The 25,723-nt window shown below is 44.5% G+C and overlaps 1 protein-coding gene across 2 annotated transcripts; it reads right to left on the minus strand.

Moving 5' to 3' along the window:
• Positions 1 to 1,598: 1,598 nt before the first annotated feature.
• On the minus strand, positions 1,599 to 22,469 carry LOC114659723 (uncharacterized). 2 transcript variants are annotated; one of them, XM_028812353.2, is made up of 4 exons: positions 22,283 to 22,469; positions 13,457 to 13,798; positions 9,727 to 9,872; positions 1,599 to 1,686 (listed from the first exon to the last, which is right to left on the minus strand). In XM_028812353.2, the coding sequence occupies exons 1-4, from the start codon at positions 22,416 to 22,418 to the stop codon at positions 1,684 to 1,686; spliced, it is 627 nt and encodes a 208-aa protein (XP_028668186.1). In that variant the 5' UTR covers positions 22,419 to 22,469; the 3' UTR covers positions 1,599 to 1,683. The 2 variants fall into 2 exon arrangements, with proteins under 2 accessions (XP_028668186.1, XP_028668185.1); XM_028812352.2 differs by lacking the exon at positions 1,599 to 1,686 and having other exon boundaries at positions 8,895 to 9,872.
• Between the last annotated feature and the right edge of the window lie 3,254 nt (positions 22,470 to 25,723).

The following is a 25,723-nucleotide window of genomic DNA, read 5'->3' on the forward strand; positions in this document are numbered from 1 at the left end:
CTTTTTTATTCTCTATGTTGAAATATTAGGCAAAGATCACAAATGCAAGTTGGATGACTTGTTTACAGGGCTTGATACAGCTGGGGTTGGCACCCCAAAAATTGGTCACAGGATCAGCCTCATCATTCCCTCAAATGACCATAATGCACATACCAAAAGTTAAGGTAGAAGTCTGGTTTCCTTAAAACCCTGTGAGACCCCTCATGGAGTTCTCCTTTGGCAAAACACTCCGATGTTTTTTTGATGTTCGCACCAGTCTGAGTAAACTCAAGAGATGAAAATGCCAGGAGATCAGCAGTTACAGAAAAACTCAAACCAGCTCCAAACTGGCACCAACAGCACTGGCACAGTGACCATCACTGAAGTCACATTTTTCCACATTCTAGCGTTTGAACAGGAAATGAACTTCCTGACCTGTACCTGCTGGATTTTATGCTGCCCTGTGATTGGCTGATTAGGTCATTGCATGGATAGACAGGTGCACAGATGCTCCTGAAAACTTCAACAGGGAGTGTACATCTCTCTATATATAAAATTCAACATCTGTCTGTCTGTATGTCTGCCCGCTTCTCACGAGAGAAATACTTAACGGATTTAGATCGGGTTATTTTTCTAGAATTTGCTTGAACACTCCGGATGATTTTGTGACTTCTCTCATTGTGCTAAGAATCATAGTTCGCTTGCAGGAGCCATATAACACGCTAAACCAAGACAGAGGCTCCGGGATGAGGGGAGCCGGGCAGGGCCTTCCTCACTGTCCTACATGGGCAGAGCCACGGGGGACAGCTAGTATATACATAAAATCCAACTTCTGCATGTCTGTCTGTCTGTCTGCTTTTCACAAGAGAAATAATTAATGGATTTAGATCAGGTTTTTTCTAGAATTTGCTTGAACATTCCGGTTGATTTTGCGACTTCTCTCATTGCGCTAAGAATCAGAGTTCGCTTGCAGGAGCGATATATTTACGCTAATACAACACAGAGGCTCCGGGATGAGGGGAGGGGGAAGCAGGACGTCAGGAGTGGGGAGCTGGGCAGGGGCCCTCCTCACTGTCCTACATGGGCTGTGGGGGACAGCTAGTATATACATAAAATCCAACTTCTGCATGTCTGTCTGTATGTCTGTCCGCTTTTCATGAGTAAACTACTTAACGGATTTAGATCGAGTTTTCTTCTAGAATTTGCTTGAACATTCCGGTTGATTTTGTAACTTCTCTCATCGTGCTATGCATCATTGTTCACTGGTGGTGTTGATTTATTTATGTGAATCCAACAGACATGCAGAGGGCCGAGGGGAGGGGGACAGGGCCCTCCTCACTCACCCACCAGCCTCGGGGTGTATCTTAGATCCGCTTAGCTAGAGAACGAGAGAACTACTCAACGGATTTAGATCATGTTTTTTTCTAGAATTTGCTTGAACATTCCGGTTGATTTTGAAACTTCTCTCATCACGCTAAGAATTGTTATGGCCCATTCTGAGTCTACAGAACCGATAAATAAGATCAAATGATGATGAAAAGACAGACAGAGGGTTTGAAGATTTTATCGAGTTTAATTTTATTCTCCTGTCAAAGGGTAATAAGAAGTGCTTGTAGTGCAGTGCTGCTCTTGCGGCCTTTTCTTCAGACAAATCTCTGGCGTTCAAACATCCGTGACCACGATAAATTCAAATATCCAGTCAGTTTACTGAAAAGAGATTCAAACAAAAATAAAACAAAATAAATAGGCAAGTAAACAGAAAACTTTCCAACCTGTCTAGTTACATTGTAACCCCAAGTTTAATGCCCATTTTCTGGCTTTGTTCCGGTTATTCAGATATTTTTTGTTCTAATCTGTCCTTTGGGCTGAGACCACCCTTCTTTTTCTTCTTTCGGCTGCTCCCATTAGGGGTCACCACATCTTCTTCAATATCTTTCTGTCCTTGTCATCTTGCTCTGTCACACCCATCACCTGCATGTCCTCTCTCACCACATCCATAAACCTTCTCTTAGGCCTTCCTCTTCTCCTCTTCCCTGACAGCTCTATCCTTAGCACCCTTCTCTCAATATACTCTCCCATCTCTCTTCTGCCCATGTCCAAACCAACACAATCTCGCCTCTCTGACTTTGTCTCCTAACCGTCCAACTTTAGCTGACCCTCTAATGTCCTCATTTCTAATCCTATCCATCCTCGTCACACCCAATGCAAATCTTAGCATCTTTAACTCTACCACCTCCAGCTCTGTCTCCTGTGCCACCGTCTCCAAACTATATAACACAGCTGGTCTCACTACCATCCTGTAGACCTTCCCTTTCACTCTCGCTGATACCCGTCTGTTACAAATCACTCCTGACATTCTTCTCCACCCATTCTACCCTACCTGCACTCTCTTCTTCACTTCTCTTTCACACTCCCCGTTTCTTTGTGCTGTTGATCCCAAGTATTTAAACTCATCCACCTTCGCCAACTCTACTCCCTCATCCTCACCATTCCACTGACCTCCCTCTCATTCATACACATGTATTCTGTCTTGTTCCTAATGACCTTCACTCCTCTCCTCTCATATCTCCACCTCTCCAGGGTCTCCTCAACCTGATCCCTACTATCGCTACAGATCACAATGTCATCAGCAAATATCACAGTCCACGGGGACTCCTGTCTAATCTCATCTGTCAAATAAATACACGATGACTTAAATCAAATTCTGAAGCATGAAACCTTTTTATTGTTCAGTCTTTTAGTCGCGTCTGACTCCTCGTGATCTTATGGACTTTAGCACGCCATGCGTCTCTGTCAGCTGTCATCTTTGACGACATCCAGTCTGCCCCGATTCCTAGATCTTACATTCCAGGTTCCAATAATATGTTGTTGTTATGTCGGATTTTCCTTTCAACATGCTTGAGCCCCTCAGCAGATGGACGTCATATCTGCTTTATGCTCTAGCATATGCTCTACTCATCCTTTGTTCTTCCCCAGTAGCTTGTTGGGCACCTTCAGACCTGAGGGACTCCTCTTTGAGTGCCCTGTTGATGACTTTGGTCGTTTCTGTCCATAAGAACTACTGGAGTGGACCGCATTTGTGAATTTCCCATTGGGATTAATAAAGTATCTATCTATCTATCTATCTATCTATCTATCTATCTATCTATCTTATAGTGCCTTCTATCTATCTATCTATCTATCTATCTATCTATCTATCTATCTATCTATCTATCTATCTATCTATCTATCTATCTATCTATCTATCTATCTATCTATTTAGTCTGACCTCTCTGCCATGACCTGCCCATCTTGGGTGGTTCTACACGATATAGCTCACGGCTTCACAGAGATACACAAGCCCCCTTGCCACGACAAGGTACCGACCCAGAAAGGAGATGCAACCTTTTAATCGACCCTAAATTAGCAATAGGATGACAATAACAGTACAAGAAAGATGCCATGTCGAATGTAAACAGCTTAGTCACGTCCACATGGCCAGAGACCCTTAGCGGAAAACAGTGCAACTTTTCCGATATTTGATTTATGTTTGCACCCCCTACAAAAGTACAGTGATTCCCTGCCTATCGCGTAAGTTTTGTTCCAGACCTATCAGCGATAGGTGAAAATCCGCAATATAGACCATATAAATAAACATTTTTTTTTATAGTTTAAGCCTTAAAACAACCCCTCCCACATGCTTTAAACACATGTAAACTTATTAAAACACACTTTGTAAACACATATGATATGTGGATGTCAGGCTAAGGATATGAGTAACATCTCTCTATTATAAAACATTTCGTCTCGAACCACCCTTACTTAAAAGAAGAGGACGACATGCATCAAGACTCTTTGTAGTGTTGGCTCCTCAGAGGTGGAACGAACTTCCTCTTGCTGTACGAACAGCGGAGACCCTCACTGTCTTCAAACATCATCTGAAGACACACTTCTTTAAACAGCACTTGGGGGACTAAAGTCCCCATACTTTTTTTTTTCTACCGTTTTTCTATTTTCTTCTAGCATGGTTTTGTGTACAACTTGGTCAGCGGTAACTTGTTTAATGACAGTAGATTTAATCCTAGCCTTAAAGACTGAAGAACAGTCGTAGACTACTAAGCACTGTTGTAAGTCGCTCTGGATAAGAGCGTCTGCTAAATGTTGTAAATGTAAAATGTAAATTTTAACGTCACGCAAGACAAGGCAGTGAGACAGAAGGACAGCTGCTGTACAGGCTTTTAAATGATCAACGCGCAGAGCGACAAGCAGAACAAGCAGCTTGGCAGAAGCAGCACAAAGTCCACTTCTCCTTAGCGTGCATTCAGCTCCTCGCCTTCACAGCACAAAGAAGATGAATGTTCTCTTCGTTCCCTTGTACTAACCCATGTCTGAGAAGTTAAGCAGAAGTGGGCTCTGCGAGACCATGCATTGTGTAAAAGTTTGCTTTGATGAGCAAACAGAAAAATATTTGTCCAAGGGACTCAAGGTCTAAGCATTCCACACATGAGTCTATCTTATCGCGTTTCTTTTATTTACATCTGAACTCCAAAAGGGCCAAGAAAATCACGTCCTATAAGGGGGGGGGGGGGGGGGGGGGGTTGAGGCTCAAGGATCGTGTAAGATAAAAAGTGTGGACTGTTGCATTTTATAATGATATTAAATCACGCGTTCTAGGGGTATAAAACTTTGGCCCCACCCGACAGATGGGGTTCAGAAAAGCCCTGACGCTGTCATGTAACATTGATTGCCTGCTTTCTGAAACTCTGCTCACTGTGACGTTGAAGAATAAAAGCTGCTTTATAACCACACCTGCTGTCTGGTCTGTGTCTTCGTCCACACGGGAGCCTCCGTGGAGAGGAGCGGGTTGGGGGACTTGGTTTGAGCGAAGCGATTGAGACCAGATCATCTCGGACAAACACTTTGACGACACGCCCTACTTACAAACAATTTAAAACAACTTCACTGGCATCTACCTTGGCAGTTGTTGGAATGCTTTTGGCAGACAAACTTCAGCTCATAAAACAATGACAAGCAGAACACGCAGCACGCCAGGAGCAGAAAGCCAGCAGATGATCCGAGCGCATCTCCTTAGCGTTCCCCCCACTTAGCCCCCCCCCCCCTCCTTCAGAACGCGCAGAGCGACAAGCAGAACAGGCATCTTAGTAGAAGCAGCACAAAGCCAGTAGCTGATCAGTCCACTTCTACTTAGCGTGCGTTCAGCTCCCCCCCTTCACAAAGCGAGCGGCAGAGACGTGAAGTGGCAAAAGGATGGCTGCTGTACAGGTTTTTAAGTGACTGACATAAAGCGCAACAAGCACAACACACAACTGGCCAGCAGCAGCAGCAAGACACCAGCTGAACAGATCGCATCTCTTTAGTCTGCGTTCAGAACCAAACACACAACGCGAGCACCATTATAAGTGCTGCCAGAAAGAGATGTAACCACACCTGGGACAGGAAATAAAGGGCAAATATTGTTTTTACAAAAGTTTTAAAGTAAAAATGAAAATAATGCATATGTAACAATTCCCATGAAAATAATCTCTTTAAATTGTTTATCCGGTAAACCAAACCTAGGGGTGGGCGAGCGAAGCAAGCAGGGGACAGAGCCCCCAAATAATAAAAATAGTATTAATAAATCGATATCGGGGAGCAATAGCTGAACCACGATATAACTGGGGATCACTGTAATGTCATATTTGAACATGAAGGAGTCAAACTTCTCATTTTGGAAGAAGCATACAAACGGATGGAAGGTGTAACATTGCCTGATGAAGGGTCCTTAGCTGCCTCGAAAGCTTGTATTTGTAATCCATTTAGTTAGCCAATAAAAGGTGTCATTTCATCCTACACTGCAGTGGGTTGGCACCCTGCCCGGGATTGGTTCCTGCCTTGTGAACTGTGTTGGCTGGGATTGGCTCCAGCAGACCCCCGTGGCCCTGTGTTCGGATTCAGCGGGTTGGAAAATGGATGGATGGATTTCATCCCACATTCTCCTGTATCAATCTATGGCTAATATGGTACAATGCTCTACTGCTATGAGCTCATTTTGGTCATTTTGTCTGCCAGTCTGGCTTCAGTCTTTTCAGATGTCTCACTTGCTCTGAGCGAGCAGGTGGCACTGGTGTGCAAACTGTAGCACACAGTAAAAAAAAAAGAAATAAAAAACTGGGACATCCGGGGTCAACATTTTGGGTTCCAAAGTTGTCTATCTTGTCCATGTGGTCCCAGAGAGCGACTATGCAAAATGTGTTCCCGATCGGTCCAAGGATGTAGAATTGTTTAGGGAGTGTTACAGATAGACATTCTATTTTATGCCCGCCATGCTACCTGTGAAAGACCGGTAATAGAAAAGTTAAAAATACTTTCTATCTCTTGTCCTGTATAAGCATAACTTTAACATGAAGGGTGGATTGTAAGCATAAGTTTAATATGTCGCTGTGCTCTGTGCAAATCTAACTTATAAAGACCTGATCTGGTTTCTCACATGTGGTACAGCAGACACATAGCCAGATTAAGCACACTGGAACTGCCAAGCAAGCAATATGACAAAAAAGGTAGACTGGGACAAAAGGAAATTGTGCGCAGTCAGACTATGTGAGAGCTGCAACCATACACTGTTTCTCTCTGTTAAGTCAGCACAGAATTGTGTCCTTGTTGCTGCCTTGTTTGGAATTTGCATGCTTGTCTGAGGGGACCCTGGATGTGGAGAAAGAGTATAAAGCCTTGACACATTGCCTGGCACACCTTCAAAGCCAACAAACGGACGGAAGATGTGAGCACCTTTTCTTGCGTTGATGACATTGACAGACTCCACTCCTCGTGCCCCCATTACTGGACAGGGTCTTGTCACTGGCTTCATTCATCTTTGTACAATATGCAGTGTAAGCCGACATTAAACAAAGTTAAGTTATTTCTCTTACGTGATTTCTTACCGCCATATCACTAGGGAGGGGGTATTGTCTTTTATGTTATATCTTTATAGATTCGGGTTAAGTAACACGCCGCAATCACAAAAGAACTCATTCCCAGGGAGCGAGCACCCCCTGTAGGTCACACCCTACTTGTACCTTCAGCACCATTCCTCCATGTTCGTGTGTGTGAACGTCTCTTTACTGGTGCACCTTCTCTCAAGCGCATTCCCATAAAGCCTGTTCCTCAGGGTTCTATTCAATACGGGCGCGCACAAAAAGGCGACCTTCAAAAGGGCGACCTCAATTGGGTGCGGAGAATAAAAGCGCACATAAATAAAGGCGATCTTCAAAAGGGCGACCTCAATTGAGCGCCGAATAAAGGCGCGCGTAAATAAAGGCGAGCTTCAAAAGGGCGACCTCAATTGAGCGCTGAACAAATGCGCGCGCAAATAAAGGAGCGCTTCAAAAGGATGACCTTCGGAGCGAATTAAGTTAATTGTCCTTGATTATGCTAATAGACCGCATCTCGAATATCTACGTGGCATTGCACATAATCTACAGCTTCAAGTGTAACTTGCTTTCACCTTTTTATACATTCAGTCATTGCATTAATCTAATTTTCTGTAATTTTGAAAACAACGAAATATAGAGAGCTTTAGAAATAGTTCGTTAGAAGTAGTTCATTAGAAGTTCATGCATTAATTAATTGGATGTTTTAATATTCTTGCTTTCACCTTTTTATACGTTCAATCATTGCCTTTATCTAATAAATTTTCTGTAATAATTTTGTTGCGTTTGCCTTTATTCGCTGCGCCCAATTGACGTCACCCTTTTGAAGCACTCCTTTATTTGCGCGCGCATTTATTCGGCGCTCAGTTGAGGTCTCCCTTTTGAAGATCGCTTTTATTTATGTGTGCTTTTATTCGCCGCGCCCAATTGAGGTCGCCCTTTTGAAGGTCGCCTTTATGTGCGCGCCCTTATTGACGGATACCGTTCCTCAGACTCTGTCATTATTTTCCTGGTGCCTTTCTCGCCTCCTGTCTGCTTTTATGCTTACCATCTTTTAAGAGGACTCTCTCAGCATGCTTTCATACACCTTGTCACATGCGAGTGGCATAGGGGACAGCTTAAAGGTTTTGTTGATTGTAATTCCCCGATGCTCCAGGGGTTGGCACTGTGTTCTAATGCCTTTTTTCTCCCTGCCTCTGCTGACCGGATGATAGACAGTTGTAATACCTGTGATGTCACTCCTGGTGTTCACCCACCAGCACCCATTTCTCAAATCTGGAATATCCACCATCTTGAAACCGTTCACTTTGGAACTCACGTCTGAAAAGATGCTTTTGCAATTATTGCTTCTTTTCTTTTTTGTTTTGGTGGGGTGGTGGAGCCCCAACACTTTATCATGGTCTGCCTGTTCTCTAATAGCCATATAGTCCTCCTCATCTGTTTCACACTCCCTCTTTCATCGTGTCACCAAAGCCAAACTGACCAATCAGATTTCTCAGAGGGACGGGACACACAGACCTTTGTAGCGGTCCGGTGCCACTCAGATTCACTTTTTATTTATTATTTATTTTTTCGTTGGGGATTCCAGGAACGCACCCAGCCTTGGCCTGACCCGCACATACTCACAGACAGAGACACGAATCAAACAAATGTGTGAAATATCATTATCCAACCCGCTATATCCTAACTACAGGGTCATGGGAGTCTGCTGGAGCCAATCCCAGCCAGCACATTGCACAATGCAAGAAACAAACCCCGGGCAGGGTTCTAGCCCACCGCAGGGCACACATACACACCCCAAGCATACACTAGGGACAATTTAGAATCACCGGTGCACCTAACCTGCATGTCTGTGTAGTGTGGGAGGAAACCGGAGTACCCGGAGGAAACCCATGCAGACACGAGGAGAACATGCAAACTCCATGCAGGGAGGACCTAGGAAGCGAACCCAGGTCTCCTAACTGCGAGGCAGCAGTGGCTAACCACTGCACCACCGTCCCACCCAGTGTGAAATATATTAAGTGAAAAATCAATTAACAACAACAAAAATCAGACAACCCTCCCGTTCCCCTTTCGCCAATACAAATATAACATACAACAGTCACCCCCAACAATAAACACTCATGACAATGTCCTTATCACAGTTCCAATGCTGCAGAAATGGATGAAATAGTATGGTGTAAAGATGATGATGACGATCCCGGGATCAGCTTCCGTTATGAGTGAATTAAACAGCCGTACTGGTAGTCCTGAGTGGCGAGGGGTGAGATTTGTGGGAGCTCTCCCTCCGAGAACACACGACAACTAATCCACCCTATTCACACGACAGGCAGACACGACACAGTCCATTCATCCTTGTGAGAAATGATCCAATGTGCGAATGACTTCACAGTGTTTACGTTGCACAGGACACACGGAATATACAGAAACGTAGACCTTTCTCTTCTCTTGCCGACCCCTTTTCAAGTTTTCTGCTGGCCCTTCTTGTCCCCAGCAGCCCCTGTGCCCATTTCAGACATCCAATGAAGGCAATCCCCTTTGGGGCTGCTGGGAATTGGAGTCCTTCCGGTGGTAGCTATTGTATAGTAGATGCATAGAGAGATGTTTTCTCTGAATTTACTGCGTGAGGTGCAATAGAAAATAAAACTTTGACGGCAATTCTGTAATGCCGTCGAATAATCAAAGGACGGTCAAACTCGACAAAGGTACAAAGTAAACTATAAAGAGAAAAGAAAAAACAGGTGGCTTCTGAGTGGTGGCTTCTCTGAGGGACAAGATATGAACAGCATTTCAATTGGAAGGACACCCGGCGGTTTTCAGGTTAATTGGACCTTTATTGCCTCACCTTATGTCCTTGCGATGCTCCAGTGTTTCTCTTTTCATTCCACTTCCAGACCCCAAAGACAGCAGTGATTAGAACTAGAAGGCACATTTTCTCCAACAGCAGAATATAAAAAGGGAAATATTCATTGGATAAAGCTCCATACGAACCTGCAGGGGGGGGAAACAGATTCCTCTTTGAAACTGTGAGTCGGGGGCAAGAGGAGCACCACGTATAGAAAAGTATATTCTTAAAGCTGATAATTTGCATATATTCAAAGAAAATCATAAGCATGTATGATAATTAGCAGAATATCCTAATGCACGTTAGTATAGTAAGGGTTAAGTCACAAAAGGGCTTGTGGATGTATATTTTTTATTTTTTTTTTTAGTAGGCTAGAAACAACCAATATTTTATGACTCAAGGTAAACTATGCAAAGAGCGGCTAACAAGCGAGTGAGAGCTGAAGGCTGCAAATAATGGTGGCAGGAACTAGACGGGACTCAGGAAGGGAGGAAGCCTGCTGGACGGCCTTGAAAGATGAGATGGAGTGCCATGTTCATTAAGCTAAGAAACAGTGGAGGAGTGTTGAGTGAAACTAATTGAGGTGAAACTTTTCATAAGAATTGCAATAAATGCAAGATTGGCATATTCGCTAATCGCTCAGATCATTTGAACTGGGACCGTGTGTAGGGAATCCATTCCTGGACAGGTTTATCCATTCCTGTGAATTTGGGAATCCTGGGCTCCCAGCGATGACACAGTGCACGGGCATCTCACGTGTGAACAATTTTAGAACGACCAACACTTATTTTTAATAAAACTACTGAAATATGTTGACACAAATAAAAGACTAACCTTATCTACAAGCAGTTCATGCTGTCATATAAGTACATGTATCTAGTTAGTTGCGGTAATAAGAGAGTAGAAAGCACAACATGTCCAGCGTGTGGTCGTCCAGGCAAGAGCACACCTTCGTGCAGAGTATGCCAACCATTGAGAAAGCACGCTGTACCTCCACTGAAGTAGGCAGCACAGTCATCAGATACTTTTGTTCTAAACAATGCCTATGCTTGCCGTTGCTCTGAAACACCGGCATTTCAGCTTTTACTGATGCATCCAGTTTCCTGTCATCATTCCGTGATGGCAAGTTTCTTGGCACAGATAATGCAGATGCAACAGACTGACGCATTGCATTTTCAAGTTGCTGTTCAAAGCTGTTGTCTGATGAAGTGTAAGCTGCAGCAATGGCACCACCTTAATTATTTTCAATTATAACTCTGTTATTTCTTGATTGATTTTTACACTTTTACACGCATATATGCGAGCTTGGCCGTTCCCATTTACCTGGGAATTACAGCAGTTTCAGTTTCGGGAATGGATTCCCTAACCGTGTGTGAATCACGTGATAAAGCCTAATTCTGCCCGCATGTCCTGAGGCACCCCGAGTGCCTTCTTTGGGGCTGAGGGTGCCAGTGCCTGCCTGCTTCAACACACGCTTGTGTATTAGCGACTAAGTGACTGTCTCTTTCTTCAGAAGTTTCGTTTTGCTAACATTCTCGCCTCACTTGTGTATTAGCGGCTAAGCGAGGGTCTCTTTCTTCAGAGGTTTCATTTTGCTGACATGCTGGCCTCGCTTGTGTATTAGCGACTAAGTGACCGTCTCTTTCTTCAGAAGTTTCGTTTTGCTAACATTCTCGCCTCACTTGTGTATTAGCGGCTAAGCGAGGGTCTCTTTCTTCAGAGGTTTCATTTTGCTGACATGCTGGCCTCGCTTGTGTATTAGCGACTAAGTGACTGTCTCTTTCTTCAGAAGTTTCGTTTTGCTAACATTCTCGCCTCACTTGTGTATTAGCGGCTAAGCGAGGGTCTCTTTCTTCAGAGGTTTCATTTTGCTGACATGCTGGCCTCGCTTGTGTATTAGCGACTAAGTGACCGTCTCTTTCTTCAGAAGTTTCGTTTTGCTAACATTCTCGCCTCACTTGTGTATTAGCGGCTAAGCGAGGGTCTCTTTCTTCAGAGGTTTCATTTTGCTGACATGCTGGCCTCGCTTGTGTATTAGCGACTAAGTGACTGTCTCTTTCTTCAGAAGTTTCGTTTTGCTAACATTCTCACCTCGCTTGTGTATTAGCGGCTAAGCGAGGGTCTCTTTCTTCAGAGGTTTCATTTTGCTGACATGCTGGCCTCGCTTGTGTATTAGCGACTAAGTGACCGTCTCTTTCTTCAGAAGTTTCGTTTTGCTAACATTCTCGCCTCACTTGTGTATTAGCGGCTAAGCGAGGGTCTCTTTCTTCAGAGGTTTCATTTTGCTGACATGCTGGCCTCGCCTGTGTATTAGCGACTAAGTGACTGTCTCTTTCTTCAGAAGTTTCGTTTTGCTAACATTCTCGCCTCACTTGTGTATTAGCGGCTAAGCGAGGGTCTCTTTCTTCAGAGGTTTCATTTTGCTGACATGCTGGCCTCGCTTGTGTATTAGCGACTAAGTGACTGTCTCTTTCTTCAGAAGTTTCGTTTTGCTAACATTCTCACCTCGCTTGTGTATTAGTGGCTAAGCGAGGGTCTCTTTCTTCAGAGGTTTCATTTTGCTGACATGCTGGCCTCGCTTGTGTATTAGCGACTAAGTGACCGTCTCTTTCTTCAGAAGTTTCGTTTTGCTAACATTCTCGCCTCACTTGTGTATTAGCGGCTAAGCGAGGGTCTCTTTCTTCAGAGGTTTCATTTTGCTGACATGCTGGCCTCGCCTGTGTATTAGCGACTAAGTGACTGTCTCTTTCTTCAGAAGTTTCGTTTTGCTAACATTCTCACCTCGCTTGTGTATTAGCGGCTAAGCGAGGGTCTCTTTCTTCAGAGGTTTCATTTTGCTGAAGTTCTCGCCTCGCTTGTGTATTAGCGACTAAGCGACTGTCTCTTTCTTCATAGGTTTCGTTTTTCATGACGTGTTGGCCTCACTTGTGTATTAGTGGCTAAGCGAGCGTGTCTTTCTTGAGAGGTTTCATTTTGCTGACATGCTGGCCTCGCTTGTGTATTAGCGACTAAGTGACTGTCTCTTTCTTCAGAAGTTTCGTTTTGCTAACATTCTCGTCTCGCTTGTGTATTAGCGGCTAAGCGAGGGTCTCTTTCTTCAGAGGTTTCATTTTGCTGAAGTTCTCGCCTCGCTTGTGTATTAGCGACTAAGTGACTGTCTCTTTCTTCAGAAGTTTCGTTTTGCTAACATTCTCGCCTCGCTTGTGTATTAGCGGCTAAGCGAGGGTCTCTTTCTTGAGAGGTTTCATTTTTGCTGACGTGCTGGCCTCGCTTGTGTATTAGTGGCCAGGCGAGTTTCTGTTTCCTCGGAGGTGGAGCCCTTATCCCGACTCCACCTCTCACTTCCGGGCAAAACAGACAGACACACACACACTTCCACGCGTTAGACGTTTATATACAAGATGGGGTTTTTTTCTGAGACTTTTCGACTGTTCATCATAATCAGAAGCACGCTGTTTGTTGGACCATGTTAATGAGAGCACGTCTGATCTTTGCAGCTCAAAATCGCGATCTCTACTTTGAGCGCCGCCTTCATGAGTCGTCAGATTGGTTGAGAAATGTGACACTCAGGGGAGCCATCTAATGGTTCCCAACTGGTTTTAAGTAAAAATTCACTCCTGGTCGTCTCCAGAGTATCTCCAGACTACCAGAACCCTAACACAAGAAAACAATGTCAACCTTTACCAAAGATCTAAACATTGCAAAGCGTAATTTAAATTTTGCTACCCACCTCTCACAGTTAAGGTGATCCTTCGTCCAAACATGCAGTGCATGTCCCACAGTAACTTTCTGTGCATTTCACAGAAATACTCTCCAGTGTCATTGACTTTGACGTCTCTTATTGTGATGCTGAAGTTCAAGAGTGAGGGATCTTCTGTCCATGTCACACGAGGGTCATTTCCCTCACCCATTGGAGGAAAGGAGTACACATGTGTGCACTCACCCCCGATAGCTTTATACCACATCATGGATGAAGGCTGAGTGGCTCTGGAAATGGCACACGTTAATGTGACTTTGCTTTCTTCTGTTGCCTCCACGTAGTACTGGGGATGGAAGAGTTCACGTCCTGTAACTTTGTTAAAGAAAGCAAACAATAAAGCTTTGATTAAAATTAAAAGGGAGGTCTCATTCTGTAACTTCAGTTAGGAAAGAGTCTTTTATATATTAACAGTACAATACAAGTAAAACCTTTGTGCCTCACATTGCTCCCTCTTGTTGCTTTTTCCTGCAATTGGCAGAAATGTAAACTCTCCCCCAACTAATTGTGCTCCCTCTTAAGTAGACTTTGATTTTGATATTCAGTTTGTCACACATGCATCTCTGAGGATCACCATCCCAAGCTCTTCTCAAGTATTGTGATACCACCCCGGGCAGAGAGGGGGCGCTGCTTTTAAAGGTCTTGGCGTTTTCTTCCACCACAATCTCAAGAAACCGCCCAGTGAGGGCATCGGACCCCGCTCCTTCCGATCCTGGAACTACAAAAGGACGACCACCCAGTAGGAGGTGTCATCATAATGCGGATGACCTAACGCAGGGACTGTCCAGCTCGGGTCCTGGAGGTTTTCATTCTAACCCATTTTCCTAATCAGCAAGCAGTTTTCATTGCTAATTAACACCTTTTCTCTTCATATTAATAGCCCTGTTTTTAAGGATTCAGTCTTCTGAATTGATTCTGTTCTTCATTAAATGGAGTCAACAGATGACCAGCTAAATCGAGGCTTCAAACTTCAACCAATTTTACCAACCAGTTTTCTTAATGCGAAGTCAATTCTCTCTGTTAATGAATCTCATTTATTTCAATGGCTTATTGCTGCTCTCATTCTGCCACAGCAGACAGTTTCAAAATTGTTGATCTTCTGTTTTGTCCACGAACCTCGTAAAAACATTTTGGTGACCTGAGCTGATCAGCTTTACTGAGACCTTCACCTTTCTTTTATTTTCTGGTTAGCAGGTCACGTGGCTGCTTGTTTTCTGTCTCATTATTGTTTGGCTGCTAATTAAGTAAAATGAAAAACCTAAGGGGTCTGATTAGGGTTAACCTTAATCTTAACCCTAAGCGTAACCCTAATTAAAACTAAGATAAAAGAAGTTAATTTACAGCAAAAACTGGTCACTAATCAAGAAGATACAGTGGTCAGAATTAAAACCTGTAGCCACTGCAGCCCTCCAGGACTGGAGTTGGACAACCCTGACCCAGGGCCGTCTTAACAGCATTATAGGCCCCCTAGGCAAAGCAGTGCACTTGGGGACCCCTAGCCACAGCAAGTCTCAGCAAGTCACAACATACATGGATTAGCATGGGGCACCCAGGCAACTACCCAGCATGCCCATATGTTAAGAAGGCCCTGTCCTGACCTAACAGAAAGAGTCCTGAGTCTCTTTCAAAATTTCAAATTTTTTATTAAATATATGCCTTCATCCTGGTGTCTGATGTACAATCAGTTACATTTCTTTTGTTTTTCCAGTTGTGCACAGTAAGGAGACATGTTTCCCTGTACAATGAAATTCTTTCTTTGCTGTCCACACCAAATGACAAAACCAACGTATAAAGATAAACATAATAAGTAGAAGATAGATAATAAGTAACAGAGGCAGCATAAAGTATAAAACCAGAATAGAAATATAAAGTGTAATGTGCAGGTAGGTGTGTGATGGACAAGTCAAATACAGTTACAGTTGTGTGTGGTAGATAGAATGAGACGGTTATAATCTCCAGTCAGTTATTTAGGAGTTTAATGGCCTTGGGGAAGAAAGAGTTCTTTAGCCTGGAAGTCCTGTATCTCATACTTCTGTACCTCCTACCTGAAGGAAGGTGTGAACAGTTCATGTTGGGGGTGGGTGGGAACCCTGAGGATCAAGGCAGTTCTCCTGCGGACTCTGCAGTTGTAGATGCTCTGCAGAGAGGGCAGTGGGGTCCTGGTGATCTTCTCAGCAGTCTTTACCACTCTCTGCAGGCATTTGCGGTCCATAGCAGTAGTGTTGCCGTACCACACGGTGATGCAGCTGGTCAAGATGCTCTCAATAATGCAGCTGTAAAAGTTGCCGAGGATCTTAGTTGACAAACCAAACTTCCTCAGCCTCCTCAGAAAGTACAGTCGCTGTTGAGCCCTCTTGACCAGCTGTGTGGTGTTAAGTGTCCAAGTGACATCCTCACTGATGTAGATGCCCAGGTATTTAATGCTGCTCACCTTCTCCACTTCAAGCCCTCGGATGAACAGTGGCCGGTGAGGTTTCCTCTCCTTCCTCATGTCCACTATCATCTCCTTCGTCTTGTCTGTGTTGAGGGTGAGATTGTTGTCCTCACACTATGACGCCAGACTGTCCACCTCCCTCCTGTAGGCTGCCTCATCCCCACCAGTGATGTGTTCTATCACTGCGGTGTCGTCTGCGAACTTTAAGATGATGTTATCTTTGTGGGAGGCGACGCAGTCCTGGGTGAGCAGGGTGTAGAGGATGGGGCTGAGGACACATCCCTGTGGGGTGCCTGTGTTTGTGATAATGGTGGCTGAAATCCTATTACCAATAATGACAGACTGGGGCCTGCCAGTCAGAAAGCTTAGGAGCCAGTCACAGAGGGTGGGGTGCAGGCCAAGTGCAGACAGTTTACGAGTGAGTTTATGGGGGATAACCATGTTAAAGGCAGAGCTGTATTCAACAAAATGCATCCTGATGTAGGAGTCTTTGTTCTCCAGATGGGAGAGGGAATAATGTAATGCGGCCGCGATGGCATCTGAGGTGGACCTGTTGGGCCGGTAGGCATACTGCAGGGGGTCCACAGTGTCTGGTATGCTGCTCTGAATGTGGGCCAGCACCACTCTCTCAAAACACTTCATGATGATTGGAGTGAGTGCTACCGGTCTGTAGTCATTCAGGCAGGTGGGTGGGCTTTTTTTAGCAAGGGGGACAATGACCGTAGTCTTAAAGCAGGACAGAATGATGCTCTGACTGAGGGAAAGGTTGAAGATGGAGCAGAGAACATCAGCCAGCTCATTGGCACATGCTCTGAGAGCCCACCCAGGGGTGTTTTCTGGTCCTGCTGTCTTACGGGGGTTAATCTTCCTTAGTGCTTTGTGTACCTGACCTGAAGAGACCGTTAGGGGGTGGGGAGGGTTGGGTGGTCCAGGAGTGTGTGTGTCTACACTCTGTGCTGTTGCTGTATGTCTCAAAGCGGGTTGTCACAGGAGACTGGGGGCCAGAACCAGCCAGGAAGCCTTGAAGAACCGGAAGGTGGTCTATACGTCCCCCGGGCCGCTAAGGGGGAAACCGCCCTGGATGATGAGGGGACCAAGGAGACGGAGCAAGGAGGCTTAAACCCATTGGGGCCCGTGGCCCCCACCAGGGGGCGCCCTGAGTGTCATGGGGACTGGGTGATCGACACTTCCGCCACACATGGGAAGGTGGCTGAAGGACCTTCCAGGGACACCTGGAGTGCTTCCGGGTGCAAGGGCAGCACTTCCACCACACCAGGAAGTCACCATCAAGCACCTGGAGCACATCTGGGTGGAAATAAAAGGGGCCGCCTTCCTACAATCGGAGAGCTAGAGTGGGAGTGGGAGCAGGACGAAGCTCCCATGAGGAGAGGAAAGGCAGCCCACGGACACTGGAAGAGAGGCATGTGGAGGGTGATTGGTGCGGGAGCACTGTGTGTTGGGCGGACTTTATTCAAAATAAACATGTGATTTATAAAGTGTTGGTGTCTGTCTGATGGTGTTCGGACCCGTGCTCACAAGGTGTAGAAAGTGTTGAAATCATCCGGTAGACTGTCTGTGGAGCTGATTGTGTTGGTGGTGGTCCTGTAGTCCATGATGTGCTGTAGGCCCTGCCATATACTTCCAGAGTCAGCAGTAGAACAGAAGCCCTCCAGCTTCTCTCTGTACTGCCTCTTGGCTACTGTGATGGCTTTTCTTAGACCGTAGTTCTCAGCTTTGCAAGAGAGCGGGCATGCAGCATGTGGCGTACCTGACTGTTTATCCAGGGCTTCTGGTTGGGGAACTTCCTGACTGGTATTGTGGGCATGATGTTGTCAATACAGGTGCTAATGTACCCAGTCACATACTCAGCATAGTCCTGTATGCTGATAGAAGAATCCTCTAGAGTGGCTGCAACCCTAAACACATCCCAGTATGTCTGAGCAAAACAGTCCTGCAGGGTGCTCTCAGTCACTGGTGTCAGTAGTGGGATTTGAAAACACAAGCTCAGGGTTTGAAGCCCAAAGTCTTAACCACTGTGCCACACTACCTGGCTGTTCTTTGAGAATGAGTCTGACCTAACTGGAGCACAGCAATTTAAATTAGTGCAACTAACAGTAGCCAGAAGCAAGGACTCCAGCTTTGTAATCCTACTACAGTGTTTAATTATTACCGTCCATACATTTCACCGTATATTACTGAGCACACAAGGCTGATACTTTGAATCTGCAAAAAAGAAACAAAAAAATGTCAAAGACACTACTTAGAAGATCTGAGCCCATTGTGTGCCTTTGCTGAAACTCAAGAGGAGCATTCTGAGGTGTTTTTGTCTCGGGTGTAAAATCTAAAAAGCAGGAGACAACAGACCATATCTCCATTTTATTTCTTTCCGATCTCATTGCTGTCTAGGAGAACCCAAAAATATATTAAGGAGAGAACTTTTTTTTTTGATTTTCATTCCTGTGGTACCCTGTGGCTGCCGGTAGATAAGCAAGTTCTAGAAATTGAATGGATCCTAACCCATCTTCGTGGTACAACGACTAAGAGTGACTGCTAAGTTTGTCTGATTTACCGATCCAAGCCCATTTTCTAATAGAATTTTTTTATTTTCCAAAACACAAAACACACTCAACCCTAATCGTGTAGACTTTTATTACTTGTTTATTATGAGTCACTGTCAGAGCAAAAACTAAGACTATCAAGAGCTGCCTTTACTAAGGGGTTAATCTGCCTACTTATCTTCAGATATGATGCTGCGATAATAAAGAACTTAGAGAAAAGCGAGCGCCTGCTTCCTTTGATAAGAGAGTCACCCTTTCACAATAATAAGTTACTCATGGCGTTAACGTTTCAGCATGACTTCACACGTGATCTGCACTGAGCAAGAGAGCGTGGCCAAAAATATTGAACAAGCAATTCTAGTTATTACAAGATGAATGTTGGTTTAGCTTACTTAAAAAGTCATTGAAGAGATGAGCTGAGATTTCAAACCCGCTACATCGTAGGTTTGAGCTCTCCCAAGAACCTTAGAGTTCTGTTGTTGTAGTGTGACATTTTGTATATAAGTTGCTAAATATTTTGCATGTCTTTATTTGAAACTTAGACAAATGAATGTAATATTAGTGTTACATCTCTCTATATACATCCATCCATCCATCATCCAACCCGCTGAATCCAAACACAGGGTCATGGGGGTCTGCTGGAGCCAATCCCAGCCAACACAGGGCACGAACCAATCCCAGGCAGGGTGCCAACCCACCGCAGGACACACAAACACACCCACTAGGGACAATTTAGAATCACCAGTGCACCTAACCTGCATGTCTTTAGACTGTGGGAGGAAACCGGAGCGCCCGGAGGAAACCCACGCAGACACAGGGAGAACATGCAAACTCCACACAGGGAGGACCCGGGAAGTGAACCCAGGTCCCCAGGTCTCCCAACTGCGAGGCAGCAGCGCTACCCACTGCGCCATCATGCGGCCCCTCTCTATATACAGTCAAAGTAAAAAGTATGTGAACCCCTAGGAATGATCTATACAGTAATCCCTCACTTATCGCGGGAGATAAGTTCCAAGGCCGACCGCGATAGCTGAATTTCCGCGAAGTAGGGACACCATATTTATTTAATTATTTAATGTGTATTTGGACGTTTTTAAACCCTCCCTGTATTGTTTACAACCCACCCTTTACTCTGTTAATAACAGGGACAACTGCTAAGCAATATGAAATCGGTAGATAAGTTTACACTTACTGTATAGCGAAGTACACGTAGCTATATATGACGTGATGATGGTGATGAATATGCTGCGCAGTAAAAATGATGATCCCCTGAATGCAGTAGCAAGAGCATGTTAATGCTGAATGAGTGAGATGAGACTTCCTGGTTAATGCAGCACTCCGTCGCTGAGCCAATCAGCAGCACACAGGAACTTAACTGTGTGCTCTGATTGGGTAGTTTCTCAGCCATCCGCCAATAGCATCTCTTGTATGAAATCAACTGGGCAAACCAACTGAGGAAGCAAATACCAGAAGTTAAAAGACCCATTGGCCACAGAAACCCACGAAGCAGTGAAAAATCCGCGTTATATATTTAGATATGCTTACATATAAAATCCGCGAAGTCGTGAATCCGCGAAAAGTGAACCGCGAAGTAGCGAGGGATTACTGTATTTATGTCTAATTCCCATATAAAACCTGGTCGTATCTTCATGTCAGTCACAATAATGAACAAACACAGTCTCCTATAACTAAAGATACAAAGATTTTCAGAGAATTTTTGACCATATTGAATAAATCATTCAAACTGTGAAACTGAAGGTTGGAAAAAGTAAGTGATATATATATATATATATATATATATATATATATATATATATATGTAGATATGTAAATATGTATATGTATATATGTGTATGTATGTATGTGTATATGTATATATGTGTGTGTGTGTATGTGTGTATATGTATGTGTATATATATGTTGATATGTGTATATGTAGATATGTATATATATATATGTGTTTATGTATATGTATATATATGTTTACATAACCTCTTTAACACACTACTTCTCCGCTGCGAAGCGCGGGTATTTTGCTAGTAGCTTATAAACAGTGGTAAGTCTATTGGATTTGAGGCATTTGACAAAGTCAAGTCAAGTCAAGTTGAGGAGCATGCACTGGTACAGTGCATTGCAGCACCCACTACACAACAAAACAGCTCGGGATCCCAGTTGGCAACCCCCCAGACAGACACGCGGTCCAGTCCCACCCTCCAGAAATGACCCCTCTATCTGCCGCAGCCAGGTGTTATATGTGCGACCCCTTGGCCTGGTCCAGCTACTCGGGTCCCTAACAATGAGGATCTTACGAGCTGATCACCCTCGGGGAAACGTGCCACATGGCTGTAGTGCCGTAACTGACGCTTCCTCACAATGCAGGTCATGTGCCTCATTCAGGACTCCATGAGTAATCGCTCATTCAACACAAAGTCAAACTAATGATACCCAAGGATTTTCCAGAGAGACACAGTACCAAAGGAGTCCAGTCTTCTCCTCAGGTCACTGGATAGCGTCCATGTCTCGCAACCATATAGTAAGACAGGAAGCACCACGACTCTAAAGACTTGGACTTTCGTCCTTTTGCTGATTTCAGGAGCGCCACACACCCCTTTCCATGACCTCATGACCCCCCAAGCTCTCCCAATACGTCTACTGACTTCATAGGTATAGTCACCAGAGACATGAATGTCACGGTCGAGGTCGATGAGGTCGACACTCTCTCCTCAGACAGACACACTGCTGATGGCCGTGCCCAAAAGGTAATTAATGGACTGGATCTTGGTTTTTATCAGGACACTCGCAAGCCCAGACACTCAGACTCCTCGCTCAGTCTCTCAAGAGCCCCAATCACAGCCTCCATTGACTCAATGAAGATCACAGCATCGTTAGCAAAGTCAAGATCCGTGAATCTCTCTTCACCAACAGATGCCCCACAGCCACTGGACCCCACGACCTTGCCCAAAAACCAGTCCATACAAGCATTGAACAGGGTAGGAGCAGAACACACCCCTGATGAACCCCAGAATCAACTGGGAAAAATGAAAAGGTCTGCCTCCACTCTGCACAGCACTCACAGTACCAGTGTACAGGCCGGCCAGGATATCCAGCAACCTCGAAGGGATCCAGCGAACCCTCAGGATGTCCCACAGGGACATTAATAATACAAAAAGGGGAAAGTAGAGTAATAGAGAGCTCTACCAAGACAAAATAATAACTCAAAGGACTTTCTGCTTTTAATGGGTGTTGGTGATGAGGTCAGCACCATGTCCACCATTTGACAAATGCTCCATGTCTGCATTCCTAACTACTCATAATGTTTATTCTGCCATGGTGCAGGTTTCTTGTGGAGTGCACCAGCTTTTCCTCCAGGATTTCCACATATTTTGCTGCATTCATTTTATCCTCACAATGTTTCCAGAACTTGCTGCAGAGGAGCAGTCCCACTGCCTGATTCTGATATCATGGTGAGGATGGTGTGTTTTAGGCCATGTGTGTATTTAGACAGATGGTCAAAAAGCTCAAGCAGACTTCAAAGACCCCACCATTTACCTACTGGCAAACTCCAGCCAAGATGTCCTCCTCATTTGATCAGGTTTGAAAGGATGCAGACAAGGTCAGAATTTCCAAAAGAAAGCTAAAAATATGGTCCCAATTCACAAAACCCTATCTGTTCAGAGCAAACAAAGAGGAAGCACACAGGCTATTGACTGGTGACTGTGCATGCTGTCGTATAGAGATTTGCAAACGTCTGTTCTTTTTCAATCATTCCTACAAACAATACGAGGTGAGGAATAAAACAAGGCTTACCTTGTTGCTGAAACATCAGCAGTAAGAACACGCGGAGTGACTCCAAGCTGAGGAACACCATGATGATCCCTGGAGCTGTGACCGGGGACTCAAGCGAAAAGAACAAGATGAGCAGAAATGCAATGAATTCAATCATATCATAAAAATAACAAGGGGAAACCAAACGTATTGTGACATTTCTACTAATATTTCAACATCACTTTATTTTCCCCTTATGTCACTACGTGTGCTTTCTATAAAAAGCTTGGTTCCTCCTACAGTAATATGACAGCCCGCTGAATTTTCTGATGACGGAAACGAGTTGCATAAGGGGAGTAAAACTTAACACTAAAGCACAGCCTGATGAGGTTAGATTGCGAACTAGGGTCGAATCTATCCAACGGGATCTGAAAAAGCCGTCCCAATCCTAAAAGGACACCTCAGAGAAGATAAACACTCCGTGTACAAGGCAGCAAAGGCCTCGACTATAATATTTCGTCAACCATCAATGGTAAATTTGCTCAAAATCTAAATGAGAAAAGACAGTCTGGAGCATTTTGGTTTGATTTCACTCCATGCATGCTGCACAGCAAGAAATAATGTCTGCGACGGCTCAGTCTCGTTCTTCTGAGTGCACTGCCTGTCCATAAGGTGAGACTACACTTTCCGAGACGACTGAAGCGAGCGAGTTTCCATTCTTCCCCTTCCCAACATATTCTACACAGGCATCCTCACATTGGTTCAGACCAGTTGCATTGTGGTCTTGAATGACAAATGAGGCATGTCTGACTACAAGAGGCTGCAGGGATTAGTGAGGCTGGTGGAGAGTATCATCGGGGTGCTTCTCCCTTTCCTACGACATGTTCTTCAAATGTTGTGCCCAGATAGCACTGTGTAGAACCCTTCTTGCCCCCTCTCATGGATTCTTCATTTTCTTGTCATCCGAGAAAACATACCACAGCATCAGAGCCAGATCTGTCAGGTTATGTCATAGCTCCCCCACCACACCAGCCTGTCAGGCTCTGTGATGGTCCGGTTCTGCTCCACACTCCTTGGTTGCTTCTAGGAGCCTCTTGAACACGGAAGTGTCAATAACGTACTTGAGGATGAGCCGGGCAAATGAGGACACATACAATCAGTAAGGGGTTGGTGCAATGTGTTCAGTGCTTTGATTAAAATCAAACAAATGTGTTAAAAGTGCAGTGCTCCAGTTCTTCAATGCATAATTAAATAATCCATAAAATCTGTGACAGTCCGTGAGTTGAAAAATCCAATAAATAAATCAATGACAAAATCAGAATAAAACTACACCTATAGTAATCAGGTCCCCTCTCTTCTTCTTTTGCCTTCTTCCTGAGTCCAGCGCATCCTCTACTCTCTTGTCTCCCCAGCTCACCCAACTGATTGCTCAGCCTGGCGGAGGCACCACCAGCTGAGGACCTCTCTTCTGACGCCCAGTCTTAGCGGCCTCTGTTGTTGTCTGTCAGACTGCTCAAAGTCATCTGCCATCCTGTTTTCCATCAAGCACTCTTGCCACCCTCGAATTCCCTAAGAAGGACTCTGCCACTGTCGTATCTAGAGGGATCGACCCCATGGCGTGCCAATAACCTGTTCCTCCACGTGACTACTGTCCGCTCTGCCTGCTCTTCTAAAACTGGCTTGGCTCAGGTACCCAACTCATGGCTTTCAACTCTCTCCTCTCCAGCATTTCGGCCTCCTTTTAAAATCCTGTGGGACGCAAGTGCAGAAACCCAGCGCTATTGAGGGAAGAGGTCAGTCCTGCACATATGCACGTAGATGGAGAATCACCACTGCCCTCACATCTGCCACTGGAACTGCTCCATCATGCTACCTACGCTCCACTGGAAAATGTAAGAGCATTATGTATTAAATTAAAATGTATGTGCCATAGACCCGGTATCTCACAGACTCATCAACGCAATACAGCGCCAACCATGATCTTCCACCCTACCTTAACATCCTAGCTCACAGGCTTTCCCTCGAGACCAGTGTTTCTTAAACTATTGGATATGGGTGGAGGGCCATTTTTGGGTCATGTGATGTCTATCTATCTATTGTCACAAGAAACGAGCAAAAGACATCAAAAAGGTTTGGGGCAGCCACCCGTATATAATCCCCTGGCTTCAAATGGGTAATTCTTGTAATGAGATGTTTACAGATCTGAGTCCAAAACAGAACTGAGGCAGGTTGTCAAATATGATAGCTTTATTTGCAGAGACAGGAAGTGACGTCATTAGAGGGGCTGGAACTGGAAGTGATGTCATCAGAGACGCCGGGATGGTCTGTAAGGGAATAGAGACAGAAAGTCAGTGCACCTCGCCACCTCCACCTTGTCTGGTGTGGGATTACTATTTTTCAGGCCCTTTAGCTGCCTCCCAATCGCAACTGTGTGACATTATCTATCTATACTAATTAATAAAAGGCAAAGCCCTCACTGACTGACTGACTGACTGACTGACTGACTGACTGACTGACTGACTGACTGACTGACTGACTGACTGACTGACTGACTGACTGACTCACTCACTCACTCACTCACTCACTCACTCACTCACTCACTCACTCACTCACTCACTAATCCTCCAACTTCCCGTGTAGGTGGAAGGCTGAAATTTGGCAGGCTCATTCCTTACAGCTTACTTACAAAAGTTAGTCAGGTTTCATTTCAAAATTCTACACGTAATGGTCATAACTGGAACCTGTTTTTTGTCCATATACTCTAATGGAGGAGGCGGAGTCATGTATCGTGTCATCACGCCTCCTACGTAATCACGTGAACTAAAAACAAGGAAGAGATTTACAGCACGAGTCAAACGCAGGAACGAAGGTAAATGACGTTAATTTTTGAGTGTCTTTTAATACTGTGTAAGCATACATATTAACACATGTGCAATTAAACGTGTGCATTTACGGGGTGATTTCTCAGGCTTAAAAACTCGCCTTTTATTAAAAAGGTAAATGCAAACTGTTTTCATTCTGAAGGGCACAAACCACGTTAGATTTCAGACGTTAAACGCGCAAAAATGTTGGTACACCAGATAAATAAGCGCAACATATTATCAGTTGGTATTGTATGGTTACAATACATATACAAATGTGTTAATCGTTAACTAATATTATGGGATGGTGTTTTTTGACTCGCGCCTTGATTTAAACGATTGCATTTCTTGGTGGGTTTGCGTAGCTTATTGTCAATATCTTTACACCTCTTTTTAAGACTTAATTTAAAAAGGTTTTCTTTTCTTTTTAATTAAAATTTAAAAGCAATACTTCACCGCTGCGAAGCCCGTCTAGCGCTGACGTCCGAGGTTCGATTACTGTAAGCGAGTGCAGTGAGTGTGTACGCCTGATGAGCCAAGAATAAGGGGGAAACACGTGTCGCGTACTCTTTGCATTATTTGACAGTAAACTATTTTCAACCATTCTATGATCTGCTTCTCA

This window comes from Erpetoichthys calabaricus, chromosome 10 (assembly GCF_900747795.2).
Source record: "Erpetoichthys calabaricus chromosome 10, fErpCal1.3, whole genome shotgun sequence".
NCBI lineage: Eukaryota > Metazoa > Chordata > Cladistia > Polypteriformes > Polypteridae > Erpetoichthys > Erpetoichthys calabaricus.